The following is an 18,930-nucleotide window of genomic DNA, read 5'->3' on the forward strand; positions in this document are numbered from 1 at the left end:
TCCCCTTTAGGGGTTATTCCAGTGAAGTGATTCCCGAAAAACCCAGCTTACTTTAGTTGGTAATTGTCTGAGGTATTCAAACTTTCAACTTTCAAGATTTACATTTTTTTATTTGTGGTGCTAACCTCCATCTATGGACCCCAAGCCAACCTTACCTGCCCGTGGTGCACCCTGCCGTTCTGACAGACTGGGCTTGGCAGATGGCTGATTGCGGCATATAGCGCAGCCAAAATCGGCACAGTTAAGTCCCGGGCCCCGGGATTCGGCTGCAGCATCGGCGGTTGCAATAACTGTGCCTACGAATCGCCAACTCGCATGCCCAGTGGTGGATTATGGGCAAACCCCTACCAGATAAGCGCACGCAAAGAGATGGCCCCCAGTTCCCGGTCGCCCCGCTATTCCTTGCCATAGTAGCGTTCATGGTAACGGTGGGGCAGAGGATGCTAAGAATCCCGGTCGATCCAGGCTTACCTAAGTAAAACTGACCCTGGCCTGAGAACGGACGGACTTTTTAGGACTCTTCTAGCGCAGTTGGAAGTGGAGCTGGAGAACATAAGGTGCATATTCAGAGAGTTAAGTGAAATACATAGAGAGGGAGGGCACCATCATCTTAGATCGCGGCCACCTTCTGTACTTCCGCGAGATGATCAAACATCACAGGTGGCGTAGGGTTCCTGTTAATAGATCCCTCTCTAACAACATTAAAGAGATCTCCAGTGTGTCGAACAGGGTAGCGTACCTGATACTTCGGCTATCAAAACGATGTAGCATGAGCTTTATTAAGTTGCTTGCATACTGCGTTCTTTGAAATGATTATGTTTCACGCGAGCGAAGCATGCTCACTTGCAAGCTTGCTTAAATGTTTGCTTGCATGCTTGCTTGCTTGCATACTTGCTTGCAAGCTAGCTAAATGATTGCTAAATGCTTGCTAGCATGCTTGCTGATTGCTTGGTTCATGAAATGTTTATGGTTCACGCGAGCGTAGCCGCGGGTAAAAGCTAGTTCAAAATATAAAAAGTGACATTGCATTTCTAATTGTTTATATACTTACTAGTATATTCCCGCGGCTTCGCTCCTCTCCCCCTATTCTGCTATTCCGGGCGGAGACAAACTCTACAATCCACACATCAAAGATCATTAATCTGTCCAGCTGTCTCGAGTTATAAATGGTGTAACTAATCCAGCTTTGTTCTATAATGTATGTAGATTAATATTCCTTTGCGGCAAATTTTGAGAACCACATTGCGTTTGTGTTATTTCGGAATACAGAGATTGAAAAAATCTGTAACTGTTGGATATTATTAACGAAATAAAAAAAAAAATGAATGGGGAATTTCAGCCTAAAAAGAAATATGAACCTGAGCCAATTATAATAAAGTCCACCTTTCATAAACACGCAGAATAACCCCGCTATATTCCGAAATAGCCCCTGTGCAAAAAAATAGTAACTAGTTTTTGAAATACCAATATTTCCATAAATCGATCATATTTTAGAAACTTTTTTTATATATATATTAAGATCGATTAGTGGAAACGACAGAAATACCTAAGACTTTAAATAATGTACCAACTCGGAGTAATTAACGAAATTATAAACGTCATGTCAATCATCTAAAATCCACGTGAATTACCCAAAGCACCTTACGATGAAGTCGTCAATTTTTGTTTAGTTTGTAAGTAGATATATTTACTTAGTAATAATATATTAATATCGATGCCTTAGTTCACACTTATACCGAGTCGCGATCGTCGGGAATAAAAAGCGAATTGCCGCGCGGCGGTGGCTTTCTTTTCTTTTTGATAACGCCGCCACAGATGCCGCCTAGCAAGCAATCGGCTCACAGTCTGCCTGCGCCGCGCCCGCCCCGCACCGCATTTATATAATTGGCCTCTCCTATATCGGAACATATTATTAAATTATATTCACGAAAAATGCGACGCGCCGACACTTCGCAGCCAGTACCATCGCGCACTGAACGTCGGAGTGCACGGGGCGCGCACGGGCCACGCCACGCCGCTCTCCCTCGCACCGCACCTCATCGTTGCTCTGTCTAGACGGCCGAGTTTAGTGACTAAGTTCTTAGACTTTGGACCTAGGTACATACAATAGCAATTGTATCTATAACAATACTTTTGTCCTGCTTTTTGTTCCCGAAATCGCCAACCAGTACTTACGAAAAAGTTTAGAAGTACATTTCATGTTATTGTAGAATTTTCAACCTTATTATTGTTGAGTAGGTTAAAATGGCCTAAGAGAAAAATAGCGTATTCAACCTTTCTGTTCAGTATGTCAAGACCTGAGTGTCGGGTGGTTTGTAAAATATTTTTTAAAACAGGTTGTGAAATGTTTTTTTTAAACAGGTAGTATTTAAAACGTTGCTGTATGATTGCGGTTGTAGTTTCAATATTAAACAAGCAATGTTACAACAATATTACACAAGTAACTTATAGGTACATTTAATCACGCTACTTTTCTTGTAGCAATGCAGTCATGCATGTCTGAAACATAAAAAATCAAGCTGCGGTAGCTTACGTGGAAGTTTTTTTGACAACGTACATTAAACGCCAGAATTTAACGTTGCAGGAACATCATCGTTATAATGTTTTAAATGTTTCAATTTTAAGTTTAGGGCAACTTTAACATGAACAATATAACAAAACTAACTTTGCAGCAAAGTTGCATATGTAAATTTCACTAACCATTTGGCGGTAGGTTACTGTAACTTTTAAATATAACATTATATTTCAAAGGTTGCTGCATGATTGCAGTTGGACTTTCAAATATTTAACATGCAAAGTTACAATAATATTGCGCAAGTAACTTATAGGTACATTTGTCACGTTACTTGCAAAAACATTGCTCAAGTAATTTCGAAAACGTTACAATTTTAAGTGTGGTAGCTTACGTGGAAGTCTGTCTCTTTGAAATTGCCGTTTTATTTATCCACTGGCGTCAATTTAACGTAAGAACCATCGTTGTAACGTTTTAAACGTTGCAATTTAAAGCGCTAGGGCAACTTAACATGAATAATGTAACAAAACCAACTTTGCAGCAAAGTTGCATATGTAAATTTCACTAACTATTTGGCGGTAACGTTACTGTAACTTTATAATATAACATTATATTTCAAAGGTACTGCAAGATTGCGGTTGGAACTTTCAAAATATTTAACATGCAATGAGTTACAATTACTATTGCGCAAGTAACTTAGAGGTACATTTGTCACGTTACTTTGCAAAAACATTGCTCAAGTAATGTCCGAAAACGTTACAATTTTAAGTCGTGGTAGCTTACGTGCAGTTTTTTTTAGCCCGTACATTAAACGCCAGAATTAACGTTGCAGGAAATCAAAGTTTACGTTTTAAAATGTTGCAATTTACAAGCTTAGGCAACTTAACATGAATAATGTAACAAACCTACTTTCAGCAATAGTACATTTAAATTCACTAACTATTTGGCGGTAGGTTACTGCTAACTTTATTTATAACATTATTTTCAAAGGTTGCTGCATGATTGCGGTTGCGACGTTTCGAAATATTTACTGAAAGTTACAACAGATGATTGCGCATGTGCTAACTACATAGACATTTGATCGTTTTGCAAAACATTGCTCAGAGTCTGATGTTCAAATAACACTATGCATTTTAAGCTTGTGCTTCGTCTTACATCGAAGTTTCACTTGGGTAGTGGATTTAACGAAGAAGCCTTCTAAGCTGCAGGCTTTACTCGTGTAAACGTTGAAGTTTGTTTCATTTTGCAAGCTTTAAGGGATTAATGATTTGAGTAAATAACCTTGATACCAGTTTCACTTGATAGTTAACTCAATTCAATGGTAGAGCAAACCTTGGCAAATCGTTGATATTATAATTCGCTTGATACTGCGTAATTGCTTATGTTGCAGCTCACAATAGTAAAGCATGCAATTAAATCGTTATAAAACCGGATTAAGATTTGATCATCAAAACTGACAGCAGCCATTGATTTATCGATTTTATAAGATAAATAAAGCAGCATCAGTGATACTGTATCACCGAATTACCAAGTATCACCGATAAGCCAAGGTTTGCCCTATGTGAAGTTCCCAATCGCACTGAGCGTAGTAGTCTAGTTATTTGGGTAGCCTCTTAAGGGGCTACCCGAGGTTTTCATCGATTTTTTGACAAGTTTTGAATCGTATCTCCTACTTTTGCACTACAGATAGAATTATAAGGCAAACGGCTATCGGTTCTCCAATCTTATCTCCATTTTTGTATACCGGATTTTGAAAAAATGAAAACACTTATTTCGTATCTCTATTGACGTGAAAGATCTAACATATATGAAATCTACATATTTGGGTTCGTCTTTGACGTCTCTAAAAACTGGTTGAGGGTTTTCATATGAAACTAATTAACACAAAAGTTATGGCCAGAAAACCAGTGTTTTGGCCTAAAATTGTTCAACTTTGATGCCAAATATCTTGAAAACAATGAACTTTGAAGTAAATATGGGATACTATATATATTGCTTAAAGCCGTTGTTGTTAATATAATAAGCTACAAAAATCATTAACGAAGGAATTCAGATCGAAGGTCATTGGGCATGGATCCCCTTAAGTAGAAGATGTACGTACGTTAATGACATGTGTAAGATTTGAATCAGCATTGAATTTGCGTAGAAATAATCCAAGCCCTCTTATTTTAATTGGAAACTTAAGCCCAACACTGGAACATAAATAAACTAGAGGCGATGACAAAATTAATCACCCTAATGTACCAATATCATTTACCATCTCGCGAAGACTTCCCAAAGGCGAAAGCGTGTGATGTGACCCACTTGATTAATTACATCCCTGGCGAGTGTAATCGCGATGCAAATGGGAATGGCGGCTGCGCAAGCACGCATCAATCATGCCACGGAGTTGACTCAGCCACTTGTTCTTGAGCGATTACCAATTTTAGGGGAAGAAACAACAAGTTTCACGGCTGCGTGTATCTTTCTTGCCATAAGTGATATTGATACATGGTAGGGTCTGTGTAAGTTTTTTGTTATACCGTGTTTGCTTGATTTCATAATCTGTAACTGAAGCAATGTCTTGCATATCATTATTTTAATTAAAAAAGTTTAGCGTTACAATTGCGTGGATATGACAAAATTTTGAAGTAGTCAACATCAGTTTTGGAGCATAAAAAGATCTATAAAATACTTTCTTCTTCTTTTTCTTTTTATTAATTAGGGAGTGGAGCCGCTTGTAGATCAATTAGAGCTCCACAAACGCTCATTTCTTGCTGCTGCATGACATCTTTCAACAACATCTGAAATATAATTATTGTTACTACATCTTGTAAGATACCTGATGCTACATTGTCTTAACATCTTCATCTTATGCCGTTTCACAAATAGAAATTGTGGTCACAATTGCGATCGTTGGCAAGCTAATCGGTCCAGCTAGAGTAGTGCGTCCCTTTACTACATTCTCTTTTTTTCACTTTAAATCCACACAGCCTGACTGACTGAACCATACTGTATTTAAGATTCTACTTCTGTAACAAAGCCTGCAGCCAGCATGCTATTAAAAGTTAGATCGCCTGTGCCTGTCACGCCAGGCCACATCATTACCTTGTCGGTACACTTGGCTCAGAAACACGTAATTAACGGCGTATCACACCATCGACAGCTGACTGTACGGAGTTGAATCATTTAGAACTCAGTTAATGTGTAATCAAGCTAACTTAACTTTTGAAATTCTGTAACTTTTACTTATTATGATTATGATGCGAATTTATCAATTGTCAAAATGTAGTTGAAGTCCGGAGAATGCCTACCCCAGGCTACATTATACATTTTAAACTATCTATGTTATTCAATCATTAGGAATAATCGAATTAAGCACAGTCACGCGAACTGAACAATTAATTTATTAACAAACCCTTTTAAAACACCAAAAATACCACGATATAGATACAAATAAATCCTGTTTTTCGTTGTGTTTGTTTGGCTATTACTCTACTACAGAGAATTCGTGTAATTGTCATTAAAAATATTCAGATTGAAGAGTAAATTTTCGTAAGTTAAAAAAGTTAGCTTGCCATACAAAATAAACATCCGTACCAAGTTTCATCGAGTCAATTCGGTCTCTGAAAGTTGATGAAATTCTACTTACCTACACAATTTGATTCGAACACACAAACATTGCTTTCGTATTACGGCTTTGGTCTAGGATTGATTCAGAATTACTGATTGCGTTTGCTCTGCTTACGTTGTACATTACAAAGACAGCTGCACTTTTCATGTATCGTCTCTTACAATAAAAGGATTCTGTTTTCGTCTTATGGTTCCACTACATTCCATGTGCAAACCTATTCTCGACTATTATCGACGAATTTGCATGTCCACGGCAATATTGCGTGTTTTTTTCCTGAAACTCCTCGTGAGGTATTTCGTAATTCTTTGACACCGTAAAACCCTCATACTTAGACCCATTTCTTGTCAACTTTAACATTTTGACATTCGTTTTATGTAAACAGAAACTTACTACGAGTACCTACCTCTACTTTATCAAAAAGAGTGCAGGTCTACGAAACGTTTTCTTGGTTTTATCGTGTAATCCCATTTAATTCGGCCATGTCACTCAATTCAACGGCATGCGGCGCAGAAATCCCGTAATTAGCTTCACACGACAGCTAATTCAATTACGGTGCTGATCAGTGTCCGCAGGAAAAAAAAACCAGTAGGGCTGAATTCCTCGCCCTCCAAAAGGACGTATGACCAGTCACGGTTGTTTGGGATGTACGTCGTTATAGATCTACGAAGGTGTCCGAGAAGCCGGGCAATTATCAGCTGTCTCAGACACGTGTCGAAGGCTCGAAGAATATTAATGCTTGTTCCATAGATTCTTGACAAGACTTGACTAGAGGCAAGACTCGACAATAGTGAATTCGGGAGCTTTGGTCCAAACCAAATTTTCGAAAAACTTTGATACCATGTAAGTTTTTCTTAATAACATAGTTATAAATAAGGAATACATGAATAAGGTTTGTATTTTTAATCTTCTTTAGACGTTGGCGCTTTAGATAAATTTGACACGGTCAACAGATGAAATACACACATAGTCCCAGTTAATTTATTAATTATCTGGAACTGTTTTTAGTCGTAGTCTCGGCTCATATCTGAAAAGTCGCACGCGATATAAGCGTAGTCCAGTAAAAATAAAAGAACAGAAAAGAAAAACAGGTAGTTTTCTGTAAATAGCCATACTCAACGTATCTTATTTCTAGATTGTTAATTATGCCACGTTTATGACACGATTTATAAGAACCACCCCGCGGTTTTTGTGGAATCTTTTCCCTTTCCTGTCACATTCACAAGTCGAGAGCATGAGTTGGTAAGTTGACGCAGCATTTTCCTACCTTTCAGCGTCTTGACAAAAAAGAGGTTTTTGCTCCAACAGCCTCCATTAGTAACATCTGGCGACGACAACATCGAGATGAGATTAATATCAAATTACCAGAGGTGCTAGCACGGAAACCTTTATCCGACCAGCAACAATATCCGACCTGCTCACTCCACAGGGACCTGATAGGGGCGGGTGCTTGGAAACCACGGTAATAAGAGCATGCTAGGAAGGAGTGTTTGTACAGGGCTATTGTTTCGCGCTTATGATAATTAGTTATTCCGATAAATTCATCATGAACCAGCTTTTGAGCGGTGGTTAGGCGAAATTTTATAATTAAGCATAACAATTAAATTAAAATGTAATTTTATTCTTTACAAAAATATGTATATTTACGCTCCATACGATGGTATAAATATTACAAGCTTCTGATTATTATAATATATGCTAGAGCAAATTACAGGGGAAAATCCTGAATGTAAATAAAATTAAATATTGGCTTTTCCCTTCTTTGCTCACTCGAGAAGACGCTTCTCCGCAGCAGATTCTTTGCCGCCGCCGTGTCTCCGCGAGCCAACCAAGATTGATGATATCACGCAAAAATTCACGACACAGGATCAGGGCACAGCCACAGACTTAAATTAATCACGCCGTCGGGTGATTAAATGCCTTGAATGTGCGACTACCCGCGATTGTGCGATAATTTGCCAATAAATTAATTACTTCCCACAATCCCGATCGGAGAGTCCAGAGACCCTCCTAATCTCATTGGGGGTCTCTCAACAACTTTGTTTCTATAAACATTTTGTTTTTAAGTAGATTTTGGGCTAATCAAGTCTATTTGAGATTATTGCGCTGTTTGGCAAACGTTTGATGATCATAATTGCATTGGCCTACTTAACGGCAATATCTGTCAATAGGTACCTACTTATTTAAAGTTCCCTAAAGCAAGGGCCTCCTGTACATGTATTAAGTGTTCATTATAAACATTATGCATTATTAATAAATTAAAGATAAATCAACTGTTTTAGTTAAGTATTAAAGAAACATACACACATAATATTATAAAAAAGAAGTCTTGTCATTTTTCCTACGAAACCGTAGAACATGCTTAGGTAACCATATTAGTGAATGCAGCTTCTGATATTACAGATTAACATTCAGTACTGGCCTTCTTTAAAATGACCACACGGGGGCCCTACGTACCTACTTTAGTTACAAGAAAAATATTTAATTTTCATTGTTAATGACATTCCCTTTTTTACATCCCGACCCCCTAAAACCCCGCCTAAAGACTCCAAAGGACCCTAAAATAGCTCTACCATTCCTTTATTATGCGATGTTACCAGTCTATCATTGCATCAGCCTGCTGTAATCAAACGGATTAGCTTTTCCTGAGCGTGTAAGCGTCGTGATTGAATTTGGAGTGAAACAATTTGGTGGAACACGCGCGGGGCGGCGCCAGCGCCGGTGAGCGACTCATTTCAATGGATTTACTTTACAGCAAATAGAGATTAACTAATGCAGTGAAACTGATTAGTTCATTTATCATTGATTAACTATTTCACAGTCACAGTCGGCTGTGAGATTTAGAACGTCTTGAAGTACTCTCAATTTGTGACAGCGGCACAGGATGAAAATTAGGAAACCCATTCATGTATTTTTAGATGTAGACCGACCTGCAACTCAAAGGAGGTATAACTTCAAAGAGGGAAACTTCGGGCTAGTTTGAATCAGTCCAGTTATAACAATATATTGTGTGAGCCGGGCTAGTAGAGCAACCCCCGCGCCCCCTGGCGGCACTCATCAGTAACTGATTGCCCATCAAGTGCCGCTACAACTTTAATAGATTTTAGCGAAGCGCTCCCGCTACCTAACTTGTACTGTAGCTTTCCACTTGGCTACTTGCTACTTTAGACCAATTAGTAGTTGAATGGGGCCTGACTTCGTTTTTCACTTCGTTTATTCCTAATTCCCCAACAAAGAGCCAAGCAAACTGTGGTGGTGTCTCTTCGGTTCACGCGATTACTATTTCGAAAGTAAAAACAGACAATGTTAATCGTTGACCATATTTTTGACGTCTGTTCTACGTATGAATGGCTTAGCGAACTGTAGGCCTCACGAATCTGTATTTCATCCCCCATGGCTCCACCATTTTGAAATATTTCCAAAAACTAAATCGATAAAAAAAAGCCATTACACTTGAATAATTTATTGAATCAGGCGTTACTTTGCGGAGGTCCATATCAATGAACTAAAATAATTTCCTAAAGTCGCGGGTGAGCAAGGAAATTATTTTAGTTCATTATACTTGACTTCAGCATGGGCTATTCATTAATGTTCAAATTCTGTCGAAAGTAGTTAGGATCGAAACTGAAACTGGATTCGTTTGAACATACCTGAAATACTCCAGAATCTATTTTTATGATATTATCCTGTATATTTCAACCGCTTCCTCATAATAAGTTGTCGGTAAGTATTCTAATTACGTAACTGCGATGCAGCCGCCGAATTCCGCGCATTCCGTAAGTCTCTTAGCACTAAAATACATGACAGGATGGAAGTTTGGCAGTAAATTAGTAAATTTCTCGGCAGGTGACAATCGAGCATTAACGTGGATGACTCGGCTGCAGCGCAGGTATTCGAAGTCTCAAAACTTTCAAACTTCTTGGACCGGGGCAATCTTGATCTTAAGAAAAGCTGTAGGCACTGGTAGAGGATGTTTTCGACTATGTAGTTGAAAATTTAATTTGAGCTCTTTAGATTTGTAACGAACGATGCCCGGATATTATTTTCTAGTTATGTGATTCCAAAAAGCGTTCCTCCGAAAACTATGGAATCCATCTATATCTTGTGAATTCGGTAAAAATTAAAAATAGTTTCTAAACTATCTCCAACCGACTGTAAAGAGCCTTTGCATATATCTTGTTTTTTTTAAAGCAAGCCTTCGATGTTGGCAGCGCGTTTATCCATAGATCAGCCATACCTACAAGGTCCTTGGCCATACCTACAACTCGCGTGCGTTCGCGTTTGTACCGATACAAACGCCGTCGGCGACGCGTTTTAAAAACGCGGTGTGCAAAGACACAGCTTCACAATCTGTTCTAACTTCCAATTTTTTACTGGTCATAAAAATATTTATTATAATTAATTACGAGAATGTCCTAAGCATATCTGAAATACTGAAACGATGTTTTATCGCGTTCAGCATTAGTACCTCGTGTTTTAAGAAATCTTTTTTTCAGGTGCGCAAGTTTCCAAAACACGAAGCGCGGCGAGTTATGCCGCATTCCCGGTGCCGTGGTGGCGCCCCCCGGGGCGGCAGGGGCGCCCCCGGGTTTCGCGGTGGCGCCCCCGGGCTGCGCGGCGCCCCAGGGTGCACCCGCCGTCATTCGTTTACCCCACGTGCAGCCCGACACCTTTCGGCTCTTCATACAATACGTTTACACGGGCAAGGTGAGAAGAGAAGCAGGGCTCGAAAACTTAGAACTAATAGTGATTCTATCGCACATCAGATGGCGCTGCTGTGTTACCATGTTTTTTATCTAAGTAGATAGACTATCTATGAATAATAAATAACTTCTATTCATAGTGCTACTGTTCAATCAGATAAATAAATCGCTTTTTAGCCTGAAACAAAAGAGGAAAAAATTATAGCGGGCGCTCGTTTCTTCGCAATTTGATGGTAGTGCCGCTATTGTAACATTTTTAATGTAGTTGATAAACGTTTTCTTAAACCGCGTTTGTAAGGCAATTTGATGGTAGTGCCGTGAATAACCGGCCAGTGTAACATTTTTTGGCAGCGACGAAATAAAGTAATATTGTAGTTCATTATAAACGTTTTCTTTTACTTGACGGTAACGTTTCGTGTGCTCTGTCTACCCCATTTGGGAATACAGGCGTGATGTTTGTGTGTGTGTGTGTTTTATTTGAAAAATATTAGTTCCCTTTTTTAGTCGCTTTTTCTGTTTGAAAACAAAGGAAAACTCGCACAATCCACACAGTGAAGCTCATAATAAGTCCTGCCACTTGCCAAGGTACCCAGGTAATTTTTTATGCCTTTGTAAAGGATGGTAAATTTTATTATATAGGTAAAAGTTATATCTAAGTATTTATTTCGTTATCTGAGCGAAATAGAGAGATCCACTGTTATGAAGAAGTGTTTTATGCGACATCTGTACTTTGCCAATGGAACTATTGAAAGAGCTTGATAGCTCCATAGCCAATGTACATAATGTTTCTCTTATTTTCACATAGATGGCGCTTAAGCCTAAGGAGCAAATTACTACGATAATTGGCTTCAAAATAATCATCATTATCAGTGGTTTTTTCTGTTCTTATTCTCAGCTGTTACTTCAAGATTCAGGAGTTTTTGAAATGATGACCTTGGCGGCGGATATGGGCGTGGAAGACCTTCGAGCAGCGTGTGAGGACCACGTAACTTCCACTTTGAGTGTGGAAAGCGCTTGCACCTTGCTTGCAGCCGCAATGGACATTCAGGATCGGCCAGGTAATATCAATTTTGATTTTGACATTAAATTTCGACTGGCTGACAAGTTGCGATGGTGGTGTAATGGTCAGCATAGTTGCCTTCCAAGCAGTTGATCCGGGTTCGATTCCCGGCCATCGCACACTTTTTGCTGTGAAACAACGCGTGAAATTTTGAGTTGTTAGTGGATTTTTTATTAGGATTTTGTACTAATTCTATATATTGTGAAACTGAATGAGTAACTGTTGTCTGCTTAGATAATTAAGACGTTGACTGTATAATGCATTTTTTCTAACACATTTAAAAGCTGGCTTTCTCTGGCGATTCTAATATACCTATTTATAAGACAAAATAAATTATGAATACCTAGAAGATGTTATCGACTTACGTTGAGCATAGATAAGTTCTATAATAATTGGAATTTTATAAAAATAACAAGATTAATAACATTTAATTAAAATGACAATAGTAAATATTTAGCTCGATTTATTTCATAATCCTTGCCTGCTTTCGACGTTTTACTAAGTGTCTCGAACACACATAAAACCGATAACTGTTTATCATGGCACAACACTACGTCGGCCATATTGTTTGTCTATGCCAATTTTGGCTTCGTTTCGAAAATCGCATCTTGACAGCGTAAGCGGAGCCGGTATTCCCGCCGTGTTTCTTGTATTTTATTTCACAAGCAAGAGAATATCAAAGAAAACATGGCATACAAAGGCCCACCGAAAGTTCAGAAGGTGATGGTACAGCCCATCAACCTTATCTTCAGATATTTACAAAATAGAAGCAGAGTCCAAGTTTGGTTGTACGAAAACGTAAATCTACGGATCGAGGGTCACATTGTCGGCTTTGACGAATACATGAATATTGTGCTGGACGAAGCTGAAGAAGTGCATATGAAGACCAAAAAGAGGAAGCAAATCGGAAGAATAATGATGAAAGGAGATAATATTACGCTTATCCAAAACGTCAACCCGAACGCTGCAGTGTAATTTTAGGTTATGTTATTCGAAGCTACAAACAAGTGAAGAGGACAATCATTCCTAGCGTATAAAGTGTGTCGCAGTACCTTTGTGTATTAAGTAACTGAACCCTTTATCTTGTAAGAGCAAGTGGCACGATGCTGTCAAAATTTTTATTAAATTTAAGTAATATCTAACCTGGCTTTTATTTCTGTCCTCTGTCTCAGCCTGTAAATAATTATTAATGTTCAAAAACTTATGAAGATTGTAAGCAGTTACACAGTATTTGGTTCATAACAATTGCCTACCATTTATAATAATGAAGTAACTATTTTGAATGTGAAAGTTACAGTTATATTGACGTTGGCCATAAGCATCGCCTCTTTTAATTGGTAAAACATGACTTCAGTACACACTTCTTTGTTCACAACACCACATAGGCTAGGGGTTGGACTAAAACAAAGGGGTTCCTGACTACATAGGTTATCATAGGTTAGGTTAGAGTGTTATAAGTATTAAGTTATATATGGGACCCCCTTTACTTTAGGTGGACTGGTGTAGTTCCTGAAAAGGATTTGACAATGATGCCACTAATGAATAGTGTTTTTTCCATAACTAATATATATTTGTGTATGATAATTTATTCTGTGGTACAGAATTTGGCCCACTTTACATACAAAATATATTTGAGGGCCAGATTTTTAGCTGCTCAGTATAAGGCTGCGTTTCCACCAAAGATGAGTGAGAATGGGTTATTCATGCACTAATAGGAATGCTTCATTTTCCTATCCTCGCATTGCACAGCTCTAGTGGAAACTGCTGAGCGGAGCTAGGATAGGTAAATGAAGCATTTGTATTTGCTTATGAAAAACACATCCTCGCACATCTCTGGTGGAAACACAGCCTTTATCTGTCATCCATAAAGAGTATACTAGCTCAATATAATATCTTAAATGATATAGTATAGTAATACCAATATAATGGTGGTCTTGCTAACAAATGCCATTTTGTCAATTTCTCAATGGATGGATATTCAGCAATTTAAGGCATACATTATTTTAGATATTAGAAATTGGCACTGAATTGCTTTTATGCAGTCGAACTTTAATCTCATTTGTCACAGCACAATATTTCAGTTTCAATTAAAAGACACACACAACACAGTAATATATTGCAAGTCAAATACATAAACAAAAGATAGGTACAACACAATGCAGAACAAAATATTCCAGGTGCCCTGGTTTGATTGTGCCAGCCTCCCCAGGGATTTATTTGTATGTATGTATGTAAACTCTTTATTGTATGAAATAAGTAAACAAACACAATTGACAAACAATGAGATATATGTACTTGTGTGGGCGTTGCAAGTGTGGTCAGGTCATGTTCCATTGAATACATTTTTAAATATGATGAAAGTTGTTCAATCCCCAATGTGCACAGATTGTAATAGGATTAAGGTACATTTTTTGGTGGAGTGTGTATTGACTAAGGATAGCCGTGAGAGGTATTTGAGTGATTTGGACCTGTTCAATGGTGCAGTGAATATTATTTTGAGTTGTCTGGTATCGGAAGATGCTGTACGAATTTACAGGTTCATCAAGCACTCCTTTGCAGCTAGATAATCTGGACATCGCAGGAGAAGTGTTTGATGAATGTGGCCATTGAGTCTTCCAATGAGGCTGGCATAGTCACACAGGTGCACTTAAGCCTGGAAAAAAAAGCATAAAAGGTTAAATTTTTATGAAATGAAGATGTTCATTATATTTACCTGACTGGGACCCTTGGGCGCACAAGAACTTGGGAGCCCTTTTGGAAAGTAAACTTTTTTCTGCTATGAATGTCCTATTTTATTTACTACACACACATCAAATTATATAGGTAAGTAGGTATGCGTAGGTAATAGCCAAATATATTGAAAAACAAACCCAACCAAAAATAAACGAAAGACTAGAGGAAAGTAGCTTTTTTGTCCGTTTGATAGTAGGTATTTCAGAAAGGGACCGATTTTAGAAATCACAGCACACAATAATACCTTTGATAACACTATTTAAATGTGGTAAAGATGAGAAAGTTTGTGAATATGTTTCGATGTTTGTTATTCAATGACGGAATAACTGCTGAATAGATTTAGATGGAACATGGTGTATCTACACAAATAATGATACAAAAATTTGTATTGAGATATAGGTATTAATATCATTATTCCAGTAATGCATTCCTATTGGATAATATTGTAACTTTAAACAAGAACAGAGGGTGCTGTCTAAGAACCTACTATGAAATGAAGTACCACCAGCCAAATATATGTGGTCTACCACCCTAAAGTTGATTGATAATCGTTTGCATGTCATAAAACAATAATGCCAATAGACGTGTCTGTCAACTTTAAAGTTCGACTTTAGCAACATATTCATTTGATAGGAACTTGTTCAAAAATTGATGGACCACTTATTTGGCTGATGGTACCTCAGCTCTCAAAACTTCGTTTGCAATCACTAGATGGCGTTGTATTCCAAAGAGGTTTTCAGGCCGAACTCTAAGATTGCCAATGTTTATCGTGAAGGAAAGAATTTCTAACGCTTGGCTATATTATATGGTTGGCGGTTGTGTGTTACAGGCGGCAAGAGCGCGGCGTCGTTCCTGGAGCGCTGCGTAGCGTTCATCGGCGAGCGCGCGGCCGACTGCGTGCGCACCAACGCCTTCCTCAACCTGCCCAAAGACGCGCTCATCAAACTCATCTCCTCCGACTTTGTAAGTCTCAAGAAAGAAACAAAATATCTAGGCAAGCATCTCACGCACAAGACGAACGACTAGTGGCCGCAAGGCCTATAATTAACAAAAGAAACCATATGAACGTCGCGTAATTTGCCGCAACGGCCAACTGGCCGCTTCTTAAGTCTATCTGGTCGTTGCGGCCACTGGTTGTGGCCGTCTAGTATGCGAGATGTTTTTTCGGGACAATATGGAAAGAAAATAAATGTAAATTCTTGCCCCCATTCTTTTATCTGGTTTATGTAAATGACTTTTATGAGGAGCTGAAAATCAAGCATACCTAGTCATGAGCGCCTATCCTACGCTCACTGCAACGATGAGCTTTGGAAAATAAATTATTTAAGCGAGTAGGCCATCTTGACTTTGATGTCGTAAACGTTGACTTTCCCGTTGATGTCGTAAACGGGGAAATGGGATGATGTGAGAGTGGGCAAAGGCGCTTGTGTTCCCAAATTTGGATTATTGAGCATCATAAACTCTAGTTGCACTTATGTTTGTAATTGGAATCCATAGCTACAGAAAGATGCCCCACCCTTTTTTAGCATGTGTATGTATGTACTTATTAGTGACTTTGCTAGTATTGTCGCAATGTTTTAAGTGTGCGTGGGAAATATGACTGTACTTACCTATGCCGTATTGGCAGTTATTGCTTTTGTGTTAGTGAAAGAAGTGGGAGACATTTGGAGACATCTGGACTCGTACAATTAGCGTATCAGGGCATATCTCCCTTGTTTGTATGATCTGAGATTACGAACTAAACAATTACTTTGCTCACCAACGGCTTTACGATAGCTACGTGCAACAAATTTGTTGAGAATTGTGACCTCGTCAAATTATTTTTTGGACAATCCTTCTTAATTTGTATTCGGCAGCGTGTATGACTGCCAACTAACAACCTGTAATCACGCTTTCCTTAAACCTCATCATGATCACCATCATAGCCGTACGACGCCTATGTTGGACACAGACCTCCTCGACGTCCAGTTGCTTCGTTTGCATCCACCGTAAATTCGCGCTTAGACCAGGTCATCCGTCCATCTCGTTGAACGTCCTACGTCCTACGCTTATACCTTGTTTTGTGGTAATCGCCAGTTGTGCTTGGAGGAGGAAGAAGTGTGGCGATGCGCCCTGGCGTGGGCCAAACAGCGCGCCGGCGTCACGCAGCCGTGCGCGCACTGGACCGAGGAGGAGCGCGCGCGCGTCTGCCTGCACCTCGCGCCGCTCATGACGCACGTGCGGCTGCTGCTGATAGGTGAGCGTCAAATTAATTATTTGGGAAAAAATATCATCATCATCACCAGCCAGAAGACGTCCACTGCTGAACAAAGGCCTCCCCCTTAGAACGCCACAATGAACGACAATTCGCCACTTGCGTCCACCGGTTGCCCGCCATTCTCACGATGTCGTCAGAGCACCTAGGTGGGAGGCCTGCCAACGCTTCGTCTTCTGGTTCGCGGTCGCCACTCGAGAACTTTTCTCCCCCAACGGTTATCTATTCTTTGAGTGATGTGGACCGCCCATTGCCACTTCACTTGCATACCTATACAGCTATGTAGGGAAAAATATTTTCGACGAAAAGCCAGGATCCCAATCATTTCCTTCTTTCACAAGATGGCGACACTGACTAGCGACAGGACATTTTTCATAGGTAATGTTAGTTATTTTTTTCCGTATCTAGATTGCGCAAAATCTGTAAATCAAACCTCTCTACTCTCTAGTATGGAGCAAACTAAGTTGGTAAAGTGATGAGAGCATCAAAAACACTTTTTGTATTCAACCGTGTCACTGTTTCTATCTTGTTCTGATTGAGTTGTGTTGCAGACAGTTGCGTGTTCGCGGAGGAGGTGGAGCCGACGGGCGCCGTGCCCATGGAGCTGTCTCTGGAGCGCTACCGGCGCGCCGCCCTCACCGCGCCGCACGCCGCCGCGCGCGATGACAGCCGCACGAGACCCAGGTAAATAACGAATTACGAACGACTCTATTACAAGCCTCAAGTCGAAGATTGAAGGCTTTAATGAGTCGATGTTCGTAATTCCATATCGCTCGTTCGACATGCAATGTTTGTCATCACATTTGTGAGTAAAATTATATATTTTCACACCTCTCATACAGAAAAGTAACTTTTCCTCCCTGACGAGAAGGAGCAAAGTGCAACATTTCTGTTCAAGTTTATTCTAAGTGTTTAAGTGTTTGCAAATGTAAATGTAATTTTTTGAAGTTGATAATTGTATAACCACGACATTTTGTATGCTGGTTGCTCTTTAAAATTTTTTTTTCTGAAAATCGTTCCATATGCGCCACGAAATAACGACATGGCCACTATGGCACTTTTTTCAGCTGTCGTGTTTTACGGCGGTCAAAGGGTTAATCATATTTAGAATTGTTTTTTTTTTCAAGTTTCTTAATGCCCGGTGTGAAAAGTTGTATGAGCCACTCGGGAGCAAAATTATATAGAATCCTTCGCTACATTCTGGATTCAATGGACCGCCCTCGCCATAAATACATCGTTTCGTTCCCTTGTGACACAAATGACTATTGTAAGACAAAAATAATAATCATTTTTACAAAAAACTCTTGATGCCGTTGTCGCAGCTATGGGGCAGCAACAGAATGCAGTAGAAGACCCTTGCTGAGGGGACGGAGGGGCTACTGCTCAACTCAGCAACTTCACGCCCATAGTACACACATCAAATTCATTACGCCCTTAGGCGTAATACGCAAAAAGATCCTTGGTTTTTATTCATTAGGGAGTTGCAACCAAGTTAGCCTTCATGCTACAATATTCCTTACAAGCAAGTGTGATGAAAAATAGAGAGCAAAATGCGTGTTTATTCGCATTTAAAAAGGAAAACTGCCATAATCATGCTCGAGCTCTGTTCCCAGACTGGCGGTGAACATGTTCGCGGGGTCCAGCATACTGCAGGCAGACAAGAGCGCGTACCAGGCCGTCATCAACAACTGGTATGGACCAATAGGACGGGCGATGTATTTTATTAATTCTAGATACCGTGTTTCATAGTTACATTTATTGCTTATGACCTACACTCATCATCATCATCGGCCTATCTTAGTCCACTGCTGGACATAGGCCTCTCCAGTTGCACGCCACTGAGCACGATCCTCGGCCAGTCTACTTAGCCACTTAAGCAGCGACGCTAGCGACATCTATACCGTAGCCCTCATGGAGAAACTTTCGGCACTCCATTGGAACCCTAAGTCTGCTTAATAAGAAACAAACAAGCTGAGATATGAGGTGGATAGGGGAAATTCGTGTCTGTACCGTTGACCAGCAGTGGTGTAGCGGTATAGCACGCGGTACGGAATACCG

The 18,930-nt window shown here is 39.6% G+C and overlaps 2 protein-coding genes and 1 non-coding gene across 4 annotated transcripts in view; all 3 read left to right on the forward strand.

The window, feature by feature from the left end:
- Nucleotides 1-18,930, forward strand: part of LOC141430722 (serine-enriched protein) — a 41,643-nt gene that overhangs the window by 19,494 nt on the left and 3,219 nt on the right. The window contains exons 1-6 of one of the 2 annotated variants that reach the window (XM_074091598.1): nt 10,622-10,829; nt 11,721-11,883; nt 15,448-15,581; nt 16,695-16,854; nt 17,424-17,556; nt 18,486-18,563. In XM_074091598.1, coding sequence (XP_073947699.1) covers nt 11,751-11,883; nt 15,448-15,581; nt 16,695-16,854; nt 17,424-17,556; nt 18,486-18,563 — 638 coding nt within the window. In that variant the 5' untranslated portion in view covers nt 10,622-10,829; nt 11,721-11,750. Of the gene's footprint in view, nt 1-10,621; nt 10,830-11,720; nt 11,884-15,447; nt 15,582-16,694; nt 16,855-17,423; nt 17,557-18,485; nt 18,564-18,930 lie in introns of those variants that run through there. The other variant, XM_074091599.1, reaches the window with a different exon arrangement.
- Nucleotides 11,933-12,004, forward strand: TRNAG-UCC (transfer RNA glycine (anticodon UCC)). Its single transcript has one exon. It is a non-coding gene; the product is annotated as a tRNA-Gly (tRNA).
- Nucleotides 12,464-13,027, forward strand: SmE (Small ribonucleoprotein particle protein SmE). Its single transcript, XM_074090616.1, has one exon. It carries the CDS (start codon nt 12,573-12,575, stop codon nt 12,858-12,860), a length of 288 nt encoding a protein of 95 aa, XP_073946717.1. The 5' UTR covers nt 12,464-12,572; the 3' UTR covers nt 12,861-13,027.

The sequence above is a fragment of the Choristoneura fumiferana genome, chromosome 8 (assembly GCF_025370935.1).
Source record: "Choristoneura fumiferana chromosome 8, NRCan_CFum_1, whole genome shotgun sequence".
In the NCBI taxonomy this organism is placed as follows: domain Eukaryota; kingdom Metazoa; phylum Arthropoda; class Insecta; order Lepidoptera; family Tortricidae; genus Choristoneura; species Choristoneura fumiferana.

What these genes read in the sequence shown, in the direction of transcription:
- SmE (XM_074090616.1), top strand. Translation starts at nt 12,573, where the DNA reads ATGGCATACAAAGGCCCACCGAAAGTTCAGAAGGTGATGGTACAGCCC.